At 54.7% G+C, this 16,627-nt stretch overlaps 1 protein-coding gene across 2 annotated transcripts; it reads left to right on the top strand.

Moving 5' to 3' along the window:
• The first annotated feature begins 581 nt into the window (after window positions 1-581).
• On the top strand, window positions 582-16,179 carry TNIP2 (TNFAIP3 interacting protein 2). Of its 2 annotated transcripts, none has more exons than XM_058430244.1 (6): window positions 582-693; window positions 8,958-9,248; window positions 11,359-11,448; window positions 11,951-12,199; window positions 12,378-12,497; window positions 14,673-16,179. In XM_058430244.1, exons 2-6 carry the CDS (start codon window positions 9,003-9,005, stop codon window positions 14,934-14,936), a joined length of 969 nt encoding a protein of 322 aa, XP_058286227.1. In that variant the 5' UTR covers window positions 582-693; window positions 8,958-9,002; the 3' UTR covers window positions 14,937-16,179. The 2 variants fall into 2 exon arrangements, with proteins under 2 accessions (XP_058286227.1, XP_031992051.1); XM_032136160.2 differs by lacking the exon at window positions 582-693 and adding an exon at window positions 845-1,222.
• The last annotated feature ends 448 nt before the right edge of the window (window positions 16,180-16,627 follow it).

Here is a 16,627-nt window from a genome sequence, read left to right on the forward strand (position 1 = left end):
AAATCCTCGTTTCTAAAATACACATGGCGGCCTGGCGTGGTGACTCACGCCTACAATCCCAGCACTTTGGGAGGCCGAGGCGGGTGGATCACTTGAGGCCAGGAGTTCGAGACCAGCCTGACCAATATGGTGAAACCCTGTCTCTACTAAAAATACAAGAAATTAGCCAGGTGTGGTGGCGGGCGCCTGTAATCCCAGCTACTCGGGAGGCTGAGGCAGGAGAATTGCCTGAGCCTGGGAGGCGGAGGTTGCAGTGAGCCGAGATCGCGCCATTGCACTCCAGCCTGGGCAACAGAGCAAAACTCTGTCTCAAAAAGAAGAAAAAAAAGGAAAGAAAAAAGAAAGCGGCGTGCGGGGCAGAGGGTTGGAGCTCTTTCTGCTCAGTGTCCCCATGTGACGGAACGCATGCCACGTGCTTGGTGCGCTGCGAGCTCAGCTCCTGGAGCTTCTGTTGCTCCTGTGGCCGCAAGTCCTGCAGCCTCGCGGGCAGATTCAGACCCACACTCAGCTCCAACGCTTGGGGGTTGTCTTTAAGCCCTCCTTTCCATCAGAGGCTGATGAGTCCCCAAACTCACGGGCTGAGTTCGACTCTCCGACAACGCCTCAGAGGCGGATGTTTGGGGCCACTGGAATAAGCCCAGCACCAGCTGGCGTGTGGACAGCCTCGGGGACCAGGCCAACTCTCTGGGACGGGTGAGGACGGCAGGGGCGGGGCCGGACTGTAGGCGGTGGGAGGGGTGGGGCCGGGCGAGAAGGGGCTGGGCGGGCTGCGCGGGGGGGGGCGGGGCTGCGCGGGGGGGCGGGGCTGCGCGGGGGAGGGCGGGCGGTCGGGCTGTTGTGGGTAGGCGGGGCGCACCGGGGAAAGTTCCGGGAAGGGCGGCAGCCGGCGGGGCCCGGGCGCGGAAGTTGCCGGCGGCCGCGGGGCCTCCCGGGCAGGCCTACAGCCATGTCCCGGGACCCGGGGTCGGGCGGCTGGGAGGAGGCCCCGCGCGCAGCCGCCGCGCTTTGCACCCTGTACCACGAGGCCGGACAGCGGCTGCGCCGCCTGCAGGACCAGCTGGCCGCCCGCGACGCCCTTATCGCTCGCCTCCGCGCCCGCCTGGCCGCGCTGGAGGGGGACGCCGCGCCGTCGCTAGTGGACGCGCTGCTGGAGCAGGTTGCGCGCTTCCGGGAGCAGCTGCGGCGGCAGGAGGGCGGCGCCGCCGAGGCCCAGATGCGCCAGGTACGAGGGCGGGCACAGAGGAGCTGCGGGCGCGAGAGTGCGTGTGGCGGCCGCCGGGTCCTGGGTGGGTGAGCGGGCCCCGGGTCCTGAGGGGTTGAGGGGCCACCAGGTCCTGGGCGTTGAGGGGGTGCCGGGTCCTGGGGTTGAGGGGACACTAGGTTCTGGGGGGTAAGGGGGCCCCGGGTCCTGAGGGGTTGAGGGAGCACCAGGTGCTGGAGGTGAGAGGGCACTGAGTTCTGGGGTGTGAGGGGTCCCTGGGGAGTGAGGGGGTGCTGGGTCCTGGGTGGGTGAGCGGGCCCCGGGTCCTGAGGGGTTGAGGGGGTACCGGGTCCTGGGGTTGAGGGGGTGCCGGGTCCTGGGGTTGAGGGGGCACCAGGTCCTGGGGATCAGAGGGGGCCCCGGGTCCTGAGGGGTTGAGGGAGCACCAGGTGCTGGAGGTGGGGGGGCACTGAGTTCTGGGGTGTGAGGGGCCTGGGGGGGTGGGGGGGGCGTGGGGTCTCGGGGGGGCTAGGGTAACAGGTTCTGGGGGTTGAGGGGACCCTGGGTCCTAGGGAAGAGAGGGGGACCAGGTCCTGAGGGGGGTAAGGGGACACCACAGGCTGAGGTGTGCTGGGTTCTGGAGGGTGAAGGGGTGCTGGGTCCTGGGGGCTTCGAGGGGTCACCAGGTCCTGGTGGAGGTGAGGGGGCTCTGGATCCTGGGGGGTGAGGGTGCAAGGTGCTGAAGGGGATAAGGGAATGCTGGATCCTGGGGGGTTGGGAGGGCACTGGGTCCTGGGGGGGATGGTGAGGAGGCACTGGGTTCTGAGGAGGGGGGTTGGTGCAGTTCTTGGGTTCTGTGTGTGTGTGGTGTATGTTCAGGTTGGCTCTTAGGGGTATTTTGAGGTTCCTGTGTGGGAACACATTCTGAGGGGTGTGTGTGTGTGTGTGTGTGTGTGTATGCTGTGTGTGTTGTGTAGTGTGTATGTTCCGGTTGGTTCTTAGGGGTGTTTTGAAGTGTGTGTGCGGGAGACACGTTCTGAGGGGTGTGTATGGTGTGTGTGTGTGTGCGCACGCATGTGTGTCTTGGGTCCAAGGTCAGTGTACTCATATTGTGTTCTAGAGTCCCTTCCAGCCTTCACCCATGCATGTGTCTTTCACCAGTGGCGCTTCAACTCTATGCTGGGAGCAACGGCAAATGCAGCCCCTGTGTCTGATAATGGACACAAATCCTAGGCTGGGTGCAGTGGCTCACGCCTGTAATCCCAGTACTTTGGGAGGCAAGGTGGGCAAATTGCCTGAGCCGAGGAGTTTGAGACAAGCCTGAGCAACATGGTGAAACCCTGTCTACAAAAAGTACAAAAAATTAGCCAGGCATGGTGGCGCACACCTGTGCTCCCAGCCACTAGGGAGGTTTAAGTGGGAGGATCACTTGAGCCCGGGAGGCAGAGGTTGCAGTGAGCCAAGATCGCACCACTGCACTCCAACCTGGGTGACAAAGTGAGACCTTGTCTGAAAAAATTAAATTACAAATGGACACAAGGGGCTGGGCGCAGTGGCTCACACCTGTAATCCCAGCACTTTGGGAGGCCAAGGCGGCTGGATCACAAGGTCAGGAGATCGAGACCATCCTGGCTAACATGGTGAAAACCCATCTCTACTAAAAATACAAAAAATTAGCTGGGCGTGGTGGCAGGCGCCTGTAGTCCCAGCTACTTGGGAGGCAGAGGCAGGAGAATGGCGTGAACCCGGGAGGCAGAGCTTGCAGTGAGCCGAGATTGTGCCACTGCACTCCAGCCTGGGTGACAGAGTGAGACTCCATCTCAAAAAAAAAAAAAAGACACAAATCCTAACTTTCTTCTTTTTGTCCTTGTCTGTGATGTTTATGTCTGTTTTTTAATGATAAACTATAAGCACCACAACAGCAGTATAAGTAACAGGTTTTTTGTGCAGTAGTATTTGCAAGCATCCGAAACATTCGGGTGAGCTCTGGCATCTATTATTCCATTTGATTCATGGCTATTATCCTAGTTTTCCCAGGAAAGAAACTAAGCCTGCAAAGGCAGTAGTCTGCGAAAGATAGTTTTTGTCTCCAGGGTTGGCCCCACAGCCTGATTTTAGAGAGAAAAAGAAACATGCCTTTTTAAAAAAAAAAAATTATAAAAGCAATTTTGAATATCTGAAAAATAAAGAATAAAATAGCCACTGTAATTCCACAGTGCAGGGATGACTAGTGTTAATCTCTTGGCATGCCTTCTTCCTGTTTTTCCTCTGCGTATAGGGTGTGTGTACACTTGGCATGGTTGTGTTCTGCTTCATACTAGGTTGTCAGTATCTACATCATTTAAAATACTTTCAGCAGCCAGTGTCTCCCCTACTCCACTCTCTTCCTCTTTCTGGAAGGTACATCCTGACTCACTACAGCAGAAGGGAAGTTTAGAGGTCAACTGGTCTGCACCAACAGATTTTAGAGTTGTGGATACCAGGAGCCACAGATGAGTACAGACCAAGGACCCGGAGGGACACTCTGAAGTCATCTCCAGAATGTTGGTGGGATAGAGGATGCAGAGACCTCACAACCAGAGCAGTATACTTGCAGTCTGGTGGCCATTGGTGTTCAGCTCACATGTGTCCCCGGTGTCCTATGGATCTGGCCACTCACCAAGCAGCTTATTGCAGCTTCCTGGTAGCCTCAGATAGAATTAGTTCTATGGTCCCAGTATTACTGGCCCTGGTCCTGTCTTCCCAACAACATGTAAGCATGTAGGTTTTATTTTGGGATTTTTATTTTTATTTTTTTTTGAGACAAGGTCTCACTCTGTCACCCAGGCTGGAGTGCGGTGGCACAAACATGGCTCACTGCGGCCTCAACCTCCTGGGCTTACGTGATCCTCCTGCCTCAGCCTTCCATATAGCTGGGACCACAGGAGTGTGCCATGACACCTGGCTAAGTTTGTTTATTTTTTGTGTAGCAACAGGATCTTTCTCTGTTGCCCAGGCTGGTCTAGAACTCCGTTCTTCAAGTGATCCTCCTGCCTTGACCTCCCGAAGTGCTGGGATTACAGGCATGAGCCACTGTGCCTGGCCTTATCTGGTATTTTATGCAATTACGTATTTATTGCTCATCCCAGCATTCAATCTGAGGTCAATCACGGAACCTGTGGAAGAATGGAGAGGTCTGTCACCTCCTGTAGGCCCTGGGTTCACGGAGGTGGCAGTGCAGAGTTAAAGACACAGCAGGAAGCAAGCTGTTGCTAGGTTGCCCTCATCTATGGTCATGTCAGTGAGCCCATTAGGAGCAGGAACCCTGGACCAATAGGGACTGAGGGCTCCCAGAGAGAGTGCTGAGGCTCAGGGTGTGGAGGAGCTGACGAGTGCATCTGTGATCAAGCTGTCGTCAGTGTGTGATGGGGCAAGATCCAGCCAGAGAATTGTGGTCCTGACTGCAGCCACAGCTGGACTTGAGACCTTACCTCATCTGTAACACAAGGCCTGAGTGGATAACTTTACAAAGCCCCTCCAGTTAATACTTTCTGGAATAATGACACCAATTCATTGTGCAACCTGGTCCTGCCCAACCCTATCGTGTCACCACTCTAGGGACCAAGCTTCGTAGGCTTTGCCTGGTCCTGGCGTATCAGCCCCCTTTCCTTTCCAGCTTAGCTTTGCTTTGCTTGTTTTCTTGGCTGTTTCTTTTCTTTTCTCTTCTCTTCTTTCTTTCCTTCCTTACTCCTTTTTTTTTTTTTTTTTAGACTGAGTCTTGCTCTGTCACCAGGCTGGAGTGCAGTGGTGGGATCTTGGCTCAGTGCAACCTCCACCTCCCGGGTTCAAGCAATTCTCCTGCCTCAGCCTCCTGGGTAGCTGGGACTACAGGTACCCACCACCACACCTGGCTAATTTTTTGTATCTTTAGTAGGGACGAGGTTTCACCATTTTGGCCAGGCTGGTCTTGAACTCCTGACCTCGTGATCCACCCGCCTCAGCCTCCCAAAGTGCTGGGATTGCAGGCGTGAGCCACCGCCCCGGGCCACTTTCCTTGTTACTTTCTTTCTTCTTTTCTCCTCCCCTCCCCTTCCCTCCCCTCTCCTCCCCTCCCCTCCCCTCCCCTCTTTTTGATAGGGTCACTCTGTTGCCCAGGCTGGAGTGCAGTAGCATGATCATAGCTCACTGCAGCGTTGACCTCCCGGGCTTAAGTGATCCTCCTGTCTCAGCCTCCCGAGTAGCTGCGACCACAAGCGCCCACCACCATGCCTGGCTAACGTTTTTTGTATTTTTTTGTAGAGATGGGGCCTCACCATGTTGCCCAGGCTAGTCCCAACCCTTGGGCTGAAGTGATCCTCCCATCTTGGCCTCCCAAAGTGCTGGGATTGCAGGCTTTGGGAGAATACACTTCTGTTGTTTAAGACACCAAGTTTGTGAGCCGGGCGCGGTGGCTCACGCCTGTAATCCCAGCACTTTGGGAGGCCGAGGCGGGCGGATCACGAGGTCAGGAGATCGAGACCACGGTGAAACCCCGTCTCTACTAAAAATACAGAAAATTAGCCGGGCGTGGTGGCGGGCGCCTGTAGTCCCAGCTACTCAGAGAGGCTGAGGCAGGAGAATGGCGTGAACCCGGGAGGCGGAGCTTGCAGTGAGCCGAGATCGCGCCACTGCACTCCAGCCTGGGTGACAGAGCGAGACTCCGTCTCAAAAAAAAAAAAAAAAAAAGACACCAAGTTTGTGATACTTTGTTGCAGCAGTGCTAAAAGCCAAGAGGCCACTGTGCCTCTTATTTTTAAGGCCAATCCACAAGACTATTAATAGAGCTGTTTACACTTTTGTGTTCTGAGCTGTGGAGTTGTGGGTCCCAGCAACAGGCCTTCCTGAGAGATGTCAGCCCAGTCGCTGACTAGTCTGTGTGTTGTGCCCGTGTGTGTAGAGCCACAGCTCCAGCACATACCTGGTTTTCTGACCACAGTGGTCGAGGTGCTGTTGCGTCCTGAGGACTGTTACTGGCTGGACAAGGCATTCCGACAGATAAACCAGCACAAAGCTCTGCAACTTCAGAGCCAGTGACAAATGCCAGAAGCCCGGGGGCTTGAGGGGTCTTGGGGCCCTCATGCTGCTGAGGGGAGGATCAGTGGGGCAGCCCTTTGCAGGGCTGGCCTGCCCCCACGAGTTGAGCATAGAGCCTGGGTCCTGATCTGTCTCTGTATGGCCGTCTTATTCCCATTTACTGGGCGTCTGTGTGGGGCTGGGCTCAGTGCTGAGTACTAGGGTGTGGAGGCAAGAGAGAGCCACGCCCTCAGGATCTGCGAGCTGTGGACGTGCTGCCCTCCTGTTTGTGGAGTCGTTTGTTTCTCCTACTGTCAGCATTTGACCAACGCAGGAAGGAGGCTCCGAAATCAGATTTTACCTGGGCACAGGGACCCCTGCTGAGGCAGGAGGAGGATTGCTTGAGGCCAGGAGTTCAAGACCAGCCTAGGCAACATAGCCACACCCTGTCTCTATTAAAAAAAAAAACAAAAAACAGAAGTCGGGTTTTGCTCAAAGTCCTTTATCCCTGAAGAGGGTCTCACTGTCACCCAGGCTAGAGTGCAGTGGCACCATCACAGCACACTGCAGCCTTGACCGCCAGCCCATGGTCCCAGTTATTCGGGAGGTTGAGACGGGAGGATCACTTGGGCCCAGGAGTTCAAGGCTGCAGTGAGCTATGATTATGCCACTGTACTGCAGCCTCGGTGTCAGAGCGAGACCCTGTCTCTAAAAAAATAACAATAATAATAATCAGGGTTCCTGCAGTAATAGGGCTTAGTATTTTGTTCCATTGTGATGAGAATATTCTAGGTTCCTGGTCTCTGTCCCTTCTCACCTCAAGTACTAGAGACAGAGGCTGGACCCTTCTCCTGCCACTTCTGGGGGAAGCTTGGGCTCCTCCCTGACTTTTCTGAAACTGTTTCTTCACTTGTGGGATGGACTAGTTGAGCCTGCTTCACCTCCTTCATGTAATGTACTGTTGGAGGATTCTTTGAAAATGGAAAAGCACAAATTTAAGGCCAGGTATTAAAAAATTGTCAGGTCAGATGTGGTGGCTCATGCCTGTAATCCCAGCACTTTGGGAGGCTGAGGCAGGCGGATCATTCAAGTCCAGGACCAGCCTGGGCAACATGGTGAAACCTTGTCTCTACAAAAAATACAGAAATTAGCCAGGTACGGTGGCATGCACTTATAATCCAACTACTTAGGGTGCTGAGGCAAGAGGATCACTTGAGCCTGGGAGGTGGAGGCTACAGTGAACCATGATGGTACCACTGTACTCCAGCCTGGGTGACAGGGCGAGACTCTGTCTCAAAAAAAAATTGTCATTTTAAGAACCTTTTTAAATTCTTTAAGAAGTAATTGGGGTGGGGTGTGTTAGTTTCCTAGAGCTGCTATAACAAAGTAACACAAACTAGGGGGCTTCAAGGAACAGAAACTTAATCTTTCACAGTTCTAGAAACCAAGGCATCGGCTCTCTCTGAAGGTTCGAGGGAAGGACCTTCCTCGCCTCTTCAGCTTCCTGTGGGGGCCGCCAATCCTTGGTGTTCCTTGGCCTTTATTCACAAGACAAGACGTCACTCATATCTTTATTGTCACATGGCCTTCTTCTCTCTGTGTCTGTCTAGACTTCCGTCTTCTTATAAGGACACCAGTCCCGTCCTAATCCAGTTTGTCCTCACCTTAACTAATTACATCTGCAAAGACCCTATCTCTAAATAAGATTTCATTCCCAGATACCGGGGAATGGGGGGTTTGGTTGTGGACATCTTTTTGGGGTTACCCACTACAGTGTAGTTTCTACTTTTCCTATCAAAAAAGTGCTTGGAATTGCCATTTTGATAATTTGATGATAACTGGGTGTGGTGGCTTGAGCCTGTAGTCCCAGCTATTCATGGGGCTGAGGTGGGAGGATTTGCTTGAGCCGAGGAGTTTAAGACCAGCCTGGGCTATAGATAGCGAGACCCTCATCTCAAAAAAACATTTTGATGATATGAAATCTAAAATTATGAACTTGCTTGTGAAAACAGAATTTGGCGGGGTGCAGTGGCTCACACCTGTCATCCCAGCACTTTGGGAGGCCGAGGTGGGCAGATGCTGAGGTGGGCGGATCATGAGGTCAGGAGATCGAGACCATCCTGGTTAACATGGTGAAACCCCATCTCTACTAAAAATACAAAAAATTAGCCGGGCGTCATGGCGGGCACCTGTAGTCCCAGCTACTCGGGAGGCTGAGGCAGGAGAACGGCGTGAACCTCGGAGGCGGAGCTTGCAGTGAGCTGAGATCGTGCCACTGCACTCCAGCCTGGGGGACACAGCGAGACTCCGTCTCAAAAAAAAAAAAAAAAAAGCTGGGCGTGGTGGTGGGCGCCTATAATTCCAGCTACTGAGGAGGCTGAGGTGGGAGAATCGCTTGAACCTGGGAGGTGGAGGTTGCAGTGAGCCAAGATTGTCACTCTAGCCTGGGCAACAGAGTGAGACTCTGTCTCAAAAAAAAAAAAAAAAAAAAAGTAAGATGAAGTTTCAGAACAGAACATTGTAGGCTGAAAAACTCCAGAGTTAATAGTTCAAGTGCCCGACTTCTGAGTGAGTAATGATTCGTTCAAACGCCCAACTTCTGAGTGAGTATGTTTGTGTCTGGTGATGGGGCATCCATGCCGGGTCTCCTTTTGTTTTCTGAACATTTGCTCTTGACACGGCTTCTTTTAATTCAGTAAACTGTGCTTTTAAATCTTCCACTTAGGAAATTGAGAGGCTGACTGAGCGACTAGAAGAAAAAGAGAGGGAGATGCAGCAGCTGCTGAACCAGCCCCAACACGAGCGAGAGAAGGAGGTCGTCCTGCTGCGGAGGAGCATGGCAGAAGGGGAGCGCGCCCGGGCCGCCAGTGACGTCCTGTGCCGCTCCTTGGCCAACGAGACCCATCAGCTGCGGAGGACGCTGACCGCCACCGCCCACATGTGTCAGCATCTGGCCAAGTGTCTGGATGAACGACAGCACGCACAAAGGAATGTGGGGGAGAAAAGTCCTGACCAGGTAGGCCACAGTGTAAGCAGAGTGTGGTGAAGACCCCTGTGTGCTGGGAGCATTGCCTACAGGCCCCTGATCACAGAGGTCGGGGGGCGCCCCAGAACCCACTTCTGTTCTCAGTAATGAGAGTCAGCTGATGGGGCAAAGCTCGTTCATCCAAGGGTTTCTTTTAAAGTGATGGAACATGGAAAATGTAATAGGAAAGCAGGCAGCCACCTCACTGCCCAGCACCAGGCCTATAGCTGACCCTGCTCCCGGGTGGGAGATGGCACTTGGCTTTCATCTGCCTCAGCTGAGGATGAGGAGGAAGAGCTGAGGGTGGCAGAGCGGCCTGGAGGAAGTGTAGTCACATCCTCACCTGAGGAAACTGAAGCAGAGCCAGGTGGTACTGCTGCGGATGGGGAGTGCCTCCAGTTCCACACCCCAAACTCCTGGAAGGACCGTGGGTGCCCGCCTTCTGCAGGCTCAGTGTGTCTGAGTGCATCTAGGCACAGCTGGAACCGCCATCTCCAAAGCCGGCTTTAGGCGTGTCCTTGCCAGCAGCACGGCCTCCCACAAGCTTGGAGACCTGGCTCAGGACCACAGCCTCCTCATCATCAAAGCAAGGGCCAGGGGGCAGCGGCGCCAAGTGACAGTGAGGGCCAAAGAAGGGTTCGCTGGACCTCCAGGATAGGCTGGATCTGGGCTGTAGCTCTCTGTGGGGTCTAGTGGGAGAGAGAAGGACTGTGGGAGTTTCAGCATCAGGAGAAACCAGGGGGCTCCTAGGCAGAAGAGTAGGGGAGCAGTGGCCCAAGGCATCTGTGTGCCAGGCACCTTCCATCTTGCTGGTGCTTGTGGTCTGTGTGTGGCAGGCAGGGAAATGGAGGCACTCCGTGTACATCTCACCCAGGCTGAGGCCCCATCTCACACTGCCACACACAGGGCCTCTTGCTCGGGTCCTTTCTAGGCAGTCCTCTGAGGCAACACCAAGGTTCATGCGGAAACACGCGCTGGGATGTTCTGCGGCAGACAGTACATCCCGCGCCCATCAGCAGCTTCACCGAGGCGCCCACTGGGGAGAAGCTTGGTCTGAGAACTGCCCACCTCAGCTGGGTGGATTCCAGGCGGGGAACCTCAGAGGGGACACAGCTGCATTCAGAAACCAAAGGAAAAGTGCCATCTGGGCGGAGGCAGGGTGTTCTGGTCTGATTTTGAGTCACTGTGTCATTTCCCTCAAGGGATTTGAAAGGAGCCACACACAGCATTGAGCCTGAGGCGGGGGTGGGGCCAGTGGCAGGGTAGGCCCTCATCACAGTCTCTAAATAAGTGTCACTTCTCAGCCCTGAACTCAGCTGAGTCACCCGGGGCTTCCCGGTGTAGGCTGCGTTAGGACATGCACTTCCTTTGTCATTTGAGGGGAATTCTCAAAAATTATGTCACTGAGATACAGTCAGAATTGTAGGGTACACACGAGTTTCAGGAGACTTTTCATTCAGCTCTGTAGTTGTTAGTGGGGGTTGGTTTGGGTTGTGGCTTCTGTGACTCCTGTCCCTGCGTGGGGCAGAGGTTAGATTGCTGTGTCCAGAATCACCTGGTTGGACCCGATTGTCTGCAGACGGGACAGTGTCATGGGCTCCACAGGAGGTAAGCAGGGTGCATGGCCAGGCCCACCCTGGGCATCTGGGGGCCCCCTTGCTGGAGATGCTCTGGTTTACAATGGGATTCAGCCTCCTGCCTTCCCTGCTGTCTGTGGTAATGGTAAATCTCTGGCAATGAGAGACTTTATCGTGTCTGGTGTGCCAATCCCTGCAGACATGACGGCTTTAGAAGATTCACATTGCAGATATTTAAAAGACAAACAGCTCAAACTGGTAGGTAGGACGGGATAAGGACAGTATCAAAGATGATGTGGCCTGAAGACCCTCCATCCAGGCTCTGGCCTGGGCCTGGTAGGGGTGGGCCTGGGCAGGGAGAAGGTGGTCCCTTGTCCCTGCTTTGCTTCTCTACCAAATGAATGGTCACTACCCGCTGCATTGGGGGATGCAGTGATAATCTGTGGCCTCAGCCTCTGGCTCTAGCTTTCCCCCCTCTTGCTGTATGTGACAGAGTGTCTTCTCTCTGTCCCTTCCTCATGCAGTCAGAACATACAGGTGGGCACACCTCTGTCCAGAGTGTTATTGAGAAGTTACAGGAAGAAAATCGACTGTTAAAACAGAAGGTGACTCACGTGAGTGTCTTTCACATTTTGTTGGAGAAGAACACACGGCTTAGAAACTGTAAGTGAGGGTTCTTTCCTTGGCGGATGCCCAGAGGTTGCCCCCCCGCCCTCTGGCCACTATGTCTTGATACACACAGTCCCTAGAGACTGGACTTTTTTGCTTAAAACGACGTACAGGACATGTCCTGTCCATCTCCATCCCCCTAAAATTAATCCACAAGTCAGTGAAGGAGATGCAGGAGTTAGCAGCAGGAGGTCTGTTTTCTAAGACAGAAAAGCTGCACCGAATCCACCTCTGTTTATGCTGCTTGCGTACGGGTGTCATCACGGTGCCTCAGGATTCTCTGGCGGGCCTAGTGTCTGCTCTCTACAGCACAGGGAGGGGCAGCTTCCATTTAAGAGGAAACTCTCACTCAGCGAATCACTGCTAGTACATAGTTCACACTGGGTGCTGGCTTGAGCAGCTTTGTCAGCTGCCTTCACCGTGAGCTTTCCGGCTCCACCTCTTCAGGTTGAAGACCTCAATGCCAAGTGGCAGCGCTACGACGCCAGCAGGGACGAATACGTGAGGGGGCTCCATGCGCAGCTCAGGGGGCTGCAGATCCCCCGTGAGCCCGAGCTGATGAGGAAGGAGATCTCCCGGCTCAACAGACAGTTGGAAGAGAAAATAAATGACTGTGCCGAAGTGAAGCAGGAGCTGGCGGCCTCCAGGACGGCCCGGGATGCTGCGCTGGAGCGGGTGCAGATGCTGGAACAGCAGGTGTCTGTCCCTTGGGCTCCGGACGGCACCGACCAGATGTGTGGTGGCCCAATTCATGGGACAGGCTGGGCTGAAAGCTTGCTGGCACTGAGCGGGCAGTGGTCACGGTGTGGGGGGAGAAGCCTGGGGGGCGCTTCCTCCTTCCTTCAGCAGAAATGTGTGTCTCGCCTCCCCTCAGATTCTTGCTTACAAGGATGACTTCATGTCAGAAAGGGCCGATCGGGAACGGGCTCAAAGTCGGATTCAAGAACTGGAGGAAAAGGTCACCTCTCTGCTGCACCAGGTGTCCTGGAGACAGGTAGAGTATGAGGGTGTTTTGATTCCCGCTTAGGGTTAGTGTTTTTGTTTCTCTTCTCATGAGATTAGAGCCTTTCTGTGTCTGCCAAGGCCCTGATTTGCTGGTGATGAGGGTTGTGGTGGGCCCCTCCCTGCTCTGGGGAGAGCCACCTGGCCTGGTACCTGGGCGTGGTCATGGAACGCCTCCCTGTTATACTGTTTAGTTATGGAGGAGGCTGGCATGGCGGCCTGTCTTAGCAGAGGTGGCTGTCCTCAGGGCCCGTCCGTCACTGTCATGCAGTCAGAGAGCACGTCTCGGGCCTCAAAGTGTGAGCTCCCTACGTGCCGTGACGTGTCTGTGAGGCGGGAACGCCGCTCACCTTGTCATGTAGATGTGATGGCCCTGGGTGTGCAGTAACATCCCCAGCTCAGCCTGGCATGTGGAGCTGGGCCTTGCAGGCCAGGGGCCCCTCACCCCACCCCTGGGCTCGGTGCTTTTCCTACCATGGGGTACCTTGAGGGAGGCCTGGCATGAATGGGAACCAATGAAGTTCCTCAGCGTATGACCCATGGCCTCTTCCTTCTCCTCACTGACTTGTGCCCTGCAAAAATCCAGGGGAAGTTTGTTTAGCTCCTCATCAAGTACCTAACACACTTTTGGCCCTGGGAATAGCCTGGGCCCCACTCAAAGAGCTTCTTCTCCTGGCACAGACTGAACAGTAGTGATGCCCCTTGAGAATCGATGCACCCTGGGCTGGAGCTGGGATGCCAGCCGTGTTTCAGGGTGTTTCAGGGACCCTGGGCTGTGAGGCCACCCCCACTGCCCTGTTCCGAGCAGCCACTGGGCCTCAGTGGTTTCTGCTTCTCCTCCGCATGAAGGGCACAGGAGTCATGGTGGACACCTTTTCTAACACACCCTGGGACTAAGTCCGCAGCAGAGGGCTGGACACAGGCAGCAGTTTGTACTCGTGCATGAAGGAGGAGGAACCTGGTGGGGAACTGTGTCTCCCCCCGTTAAGTTCACAGGCTGACAAGGAGGCACTGGAGGCTTCACCAGCCACAGCAGGCCCTGCCTTAAGCCCCTGCCCAGCCCTCGTGGCCTTCTTGGCATCACAGAATGGAGCGTGTATGGGCAGCTCCCCATCCCCCAATTTCAGATTCTCCGAAGTCCCTGGCACAGGGATTCTTCAGCATGTCCCCTGGGCAGGAATGGGAACATCTTGCAACAGAACTACCTGTGGGTTTTCCTGGGATTTGGTTTTGCCTGTGGGTTTTCTGGCCTTCATGAATTCAAGGAAGCATGTGATTTGGATTGAAGGATCACTGTTGGTACAATCATGAGGATGGTCTCAGGCTGCCTCTCAAAGATTTCGGACCAGATGAACTGGTTCCAGACTTGCAGGCCCAGATTCTTACCCCCGAGGGTAAAGTTTCTGGGGGGGCCTGCAGACCTTGTACTAAGTGGCCTCGGTCCCTTTCAGCAGTAGCCTGTGGCCCCTCGAGGGTTGCTCCGTCCCTAGATGGCACAGTCAGGGACAGTGGTGCTGAAGGCATGGGTGATAAGCTGTAGTCTCATCAGGGAAAGTCCACATTCAGACAGGAAGTGGAAGCGCCAAGGCCTGGAATGAAGTTCCCAGGCAAGCAGTGAGGGCCACAGGCCGCAGTGCTTCAGGATGGATGTTTGGAGAACACGTGCCAGGCCGTGCCAAGTGGTTGGTGGGGCCAAGCCAGGGACATCTCTTGCTGCTACTGAAGGACCCCCTGAGCCCCAGAGTGCTCAGCACACCCAGGCCCCACAGAGGAGGTGCAGGGTAGGGTTGGGACTCAGTGTGCCCAACTCCCCACCAGAGGCTCTGCCACCTCCACTCTGTGGTGGTGTGTGGGCCACATCATCAGGGCCACCTTCTCAGTCGGGTCTCTTAGGGCTGATGGGTCCAACTGAACAGGACTTCCACCAAGGGTTGGGGAGTGGACCACGCTAGGGCCTGTTTCTTCATGAGCACATGAGGGAGCGTGTGTGTGATCTCCTCATTCACTGAGCACCCCCTTGTCTGGGCTCTGGGGCACAGCAGGAAGCAAAGTGAGGGACTGAAGTTCCGCTCAGGGATAGATGAAGTACCTCTAGTTGCTGGAACCTGAGACCCGCTTTGTGACCTTCAGCACAGCCCACGTAAATAGACCCTTGCTTTTTCTCCAGGATTCTCGAGAGCCAGACGCCCGCCGGATTCACGCTGGGAGCAAAACTGCCAAGTACTTGGCCACCGATGCATTGGAGCTTATGGGGCCTGGTGGCTGGAGACCTGGGACTGGGTCCCAGCAGTTGGAACCCCCTGTAGAGGGCGGGCATCCTGGCGCGGCCCAGAGAGGCCAGGGGGACCTTCAGTGCCCTCACTGCCTGCAGTGCTTCAGTGACGAGCAAGGTGAAGAGCTCCTCAGGCATGTGGCCGAGTGCTGCCAGTGACCGAGACTCACCCGTGCCCTTGCGGCCCCCTGGCCCGGCGCAGCTGCCCTCAGGGACAGGGTGGGTGCTCTCAGATGCCATGGGTTGAGCTCTACTGAGAGTGAAGCCCCCTAGAATAGGTGCGGGGCACTGTGATCATTCACTCTGGTCCCCCTTTGGCTATGGAACAGGCTGGGTCACAGGGAACTGCCAGTGAGGCTGGAGGTGGAGATGGGGTCAGGAACATCTGGCAGAGGGAGGTCCCAGTCTGTGTCTCCATCAGGTTGAAGCCAGAGCAATCTGGTGCTAGCGTGCCAGCCCCTCCCCTAGCCTGCACCTGGGCATGCCGCAGCTTGCCAGAAAGAGGTGGCTGCCTATGGGAGTCACTTGTATGGTCCCCAGGGTGGAAGCCCCATCCTGTTCTATAGAATGAAGTGTCTTCTCTCTGCCTTGAACCAGTCAAATCGAGTATTGCAGCTGCACATCACACTAGGGTGGCCACCCCTGCCATTGCGAGCCACATGTCTGCAGTGAGAAACTGCATTGCAGTAGCATTTGTCATCTATCCGGAAGTTAAAGCACACTTATTTTATTCACCTATTTTTATAATAAACATTCTTGCTACTGTGACTGCTCTGAGAATTTGTGTTGGAAGCTAGGGTGCAGGGACTGAGCAGTATTTACAGCAGCTGGCATGGGCAAACACTCCTGCTGTTGCCTTCTGCCAGGGCACCAAGACAAGGGGGTCAGTGGGAGCCTGGCTGTATTAGGGTTCCCTAGAGGGACAGAACTAATGGAACAGATAGATATATAAAGGGGAGTGTGTTAAGTATTAACTCACATGATCACAAGTTCCCACAATAGGCCGTCTGCAGGCTGAGGAACAAGGAGAGCCAGTCCAAGTTCTGAAACTGAAGAACTTGGAGTCCTATGTTCAAGGGCAGGAAGCATCCAGCACGGAGCAAAATGTAGGCTGGGAGGCCAGGCCAGTCTCTCTTTTCACATTTTTCTGCCTGCTTATATTCTGGCTGCACTGGCAGCTGATTAGATGGTGTCCACCCAGATTGAGGGTGGATCTGCCTTCCCCAGCCACTGACTCAAATGTTAATCTCCTTGGCAACACCCTCACAGACACACCCAGGATCAATACTTCCTATCCTTCAATCAAGTTGACACTCAGTATTAACCATCACACGAGTCCACCCCTTGTCAACTTGAACCCATACATATTCCTGAGATAATAATCTTCAAATAAAGACAAAAATAAAGTCACAATTATGCCTAACATAATACAACTATCCTTCATACAACCAGAAACGCACCAATCCCCAACCCAAATACTGTTACAAAAAGGTAACAATACTTTGGCCGGGCGCGGTGGCTCACGCTTGTAATCCCAGCACTTTGGGAGGCCGAGGCGGGCGGATCACGAGGTCAGAAGATCGAGACCACGGTGAAACACCGTCTGTACTAAAAATACAAAAAATTAGGCCGGGCGTGGTGGCTCACGCTTGTAATCCTAGCACTTTGGGAGGCCGAGGCGGGCGGATCATGAGGTCAGGAGATCGAGACCACGGTGAAACCCCGTCTCTACTGAAAATACAAAAAATTAGCCGGGCGTGGTGGCGGGTGCCTTCTCTCGGAGAGGCTGAGACAGGAGAATGGCGTGAACCCGGGAGACGGAGCTTGCAGTGAGCCGAGATTGCACCACT

The sequence above is a fragment of the Hylobates moloch genome, unplaced genomic scaffold, assembly GCF_009828535.3.
Source record: "Hylobates moloch isolate HMO894 unplaced genomic scaffold, HMol_V3 SCAFFOLD_17, whole genome shotgun sequence".
NCBI lineage: Eukaryota > Metazoa > Chordata > Mammalia > Primates > Hylobatidae > Hylobates > Hylobates moloch.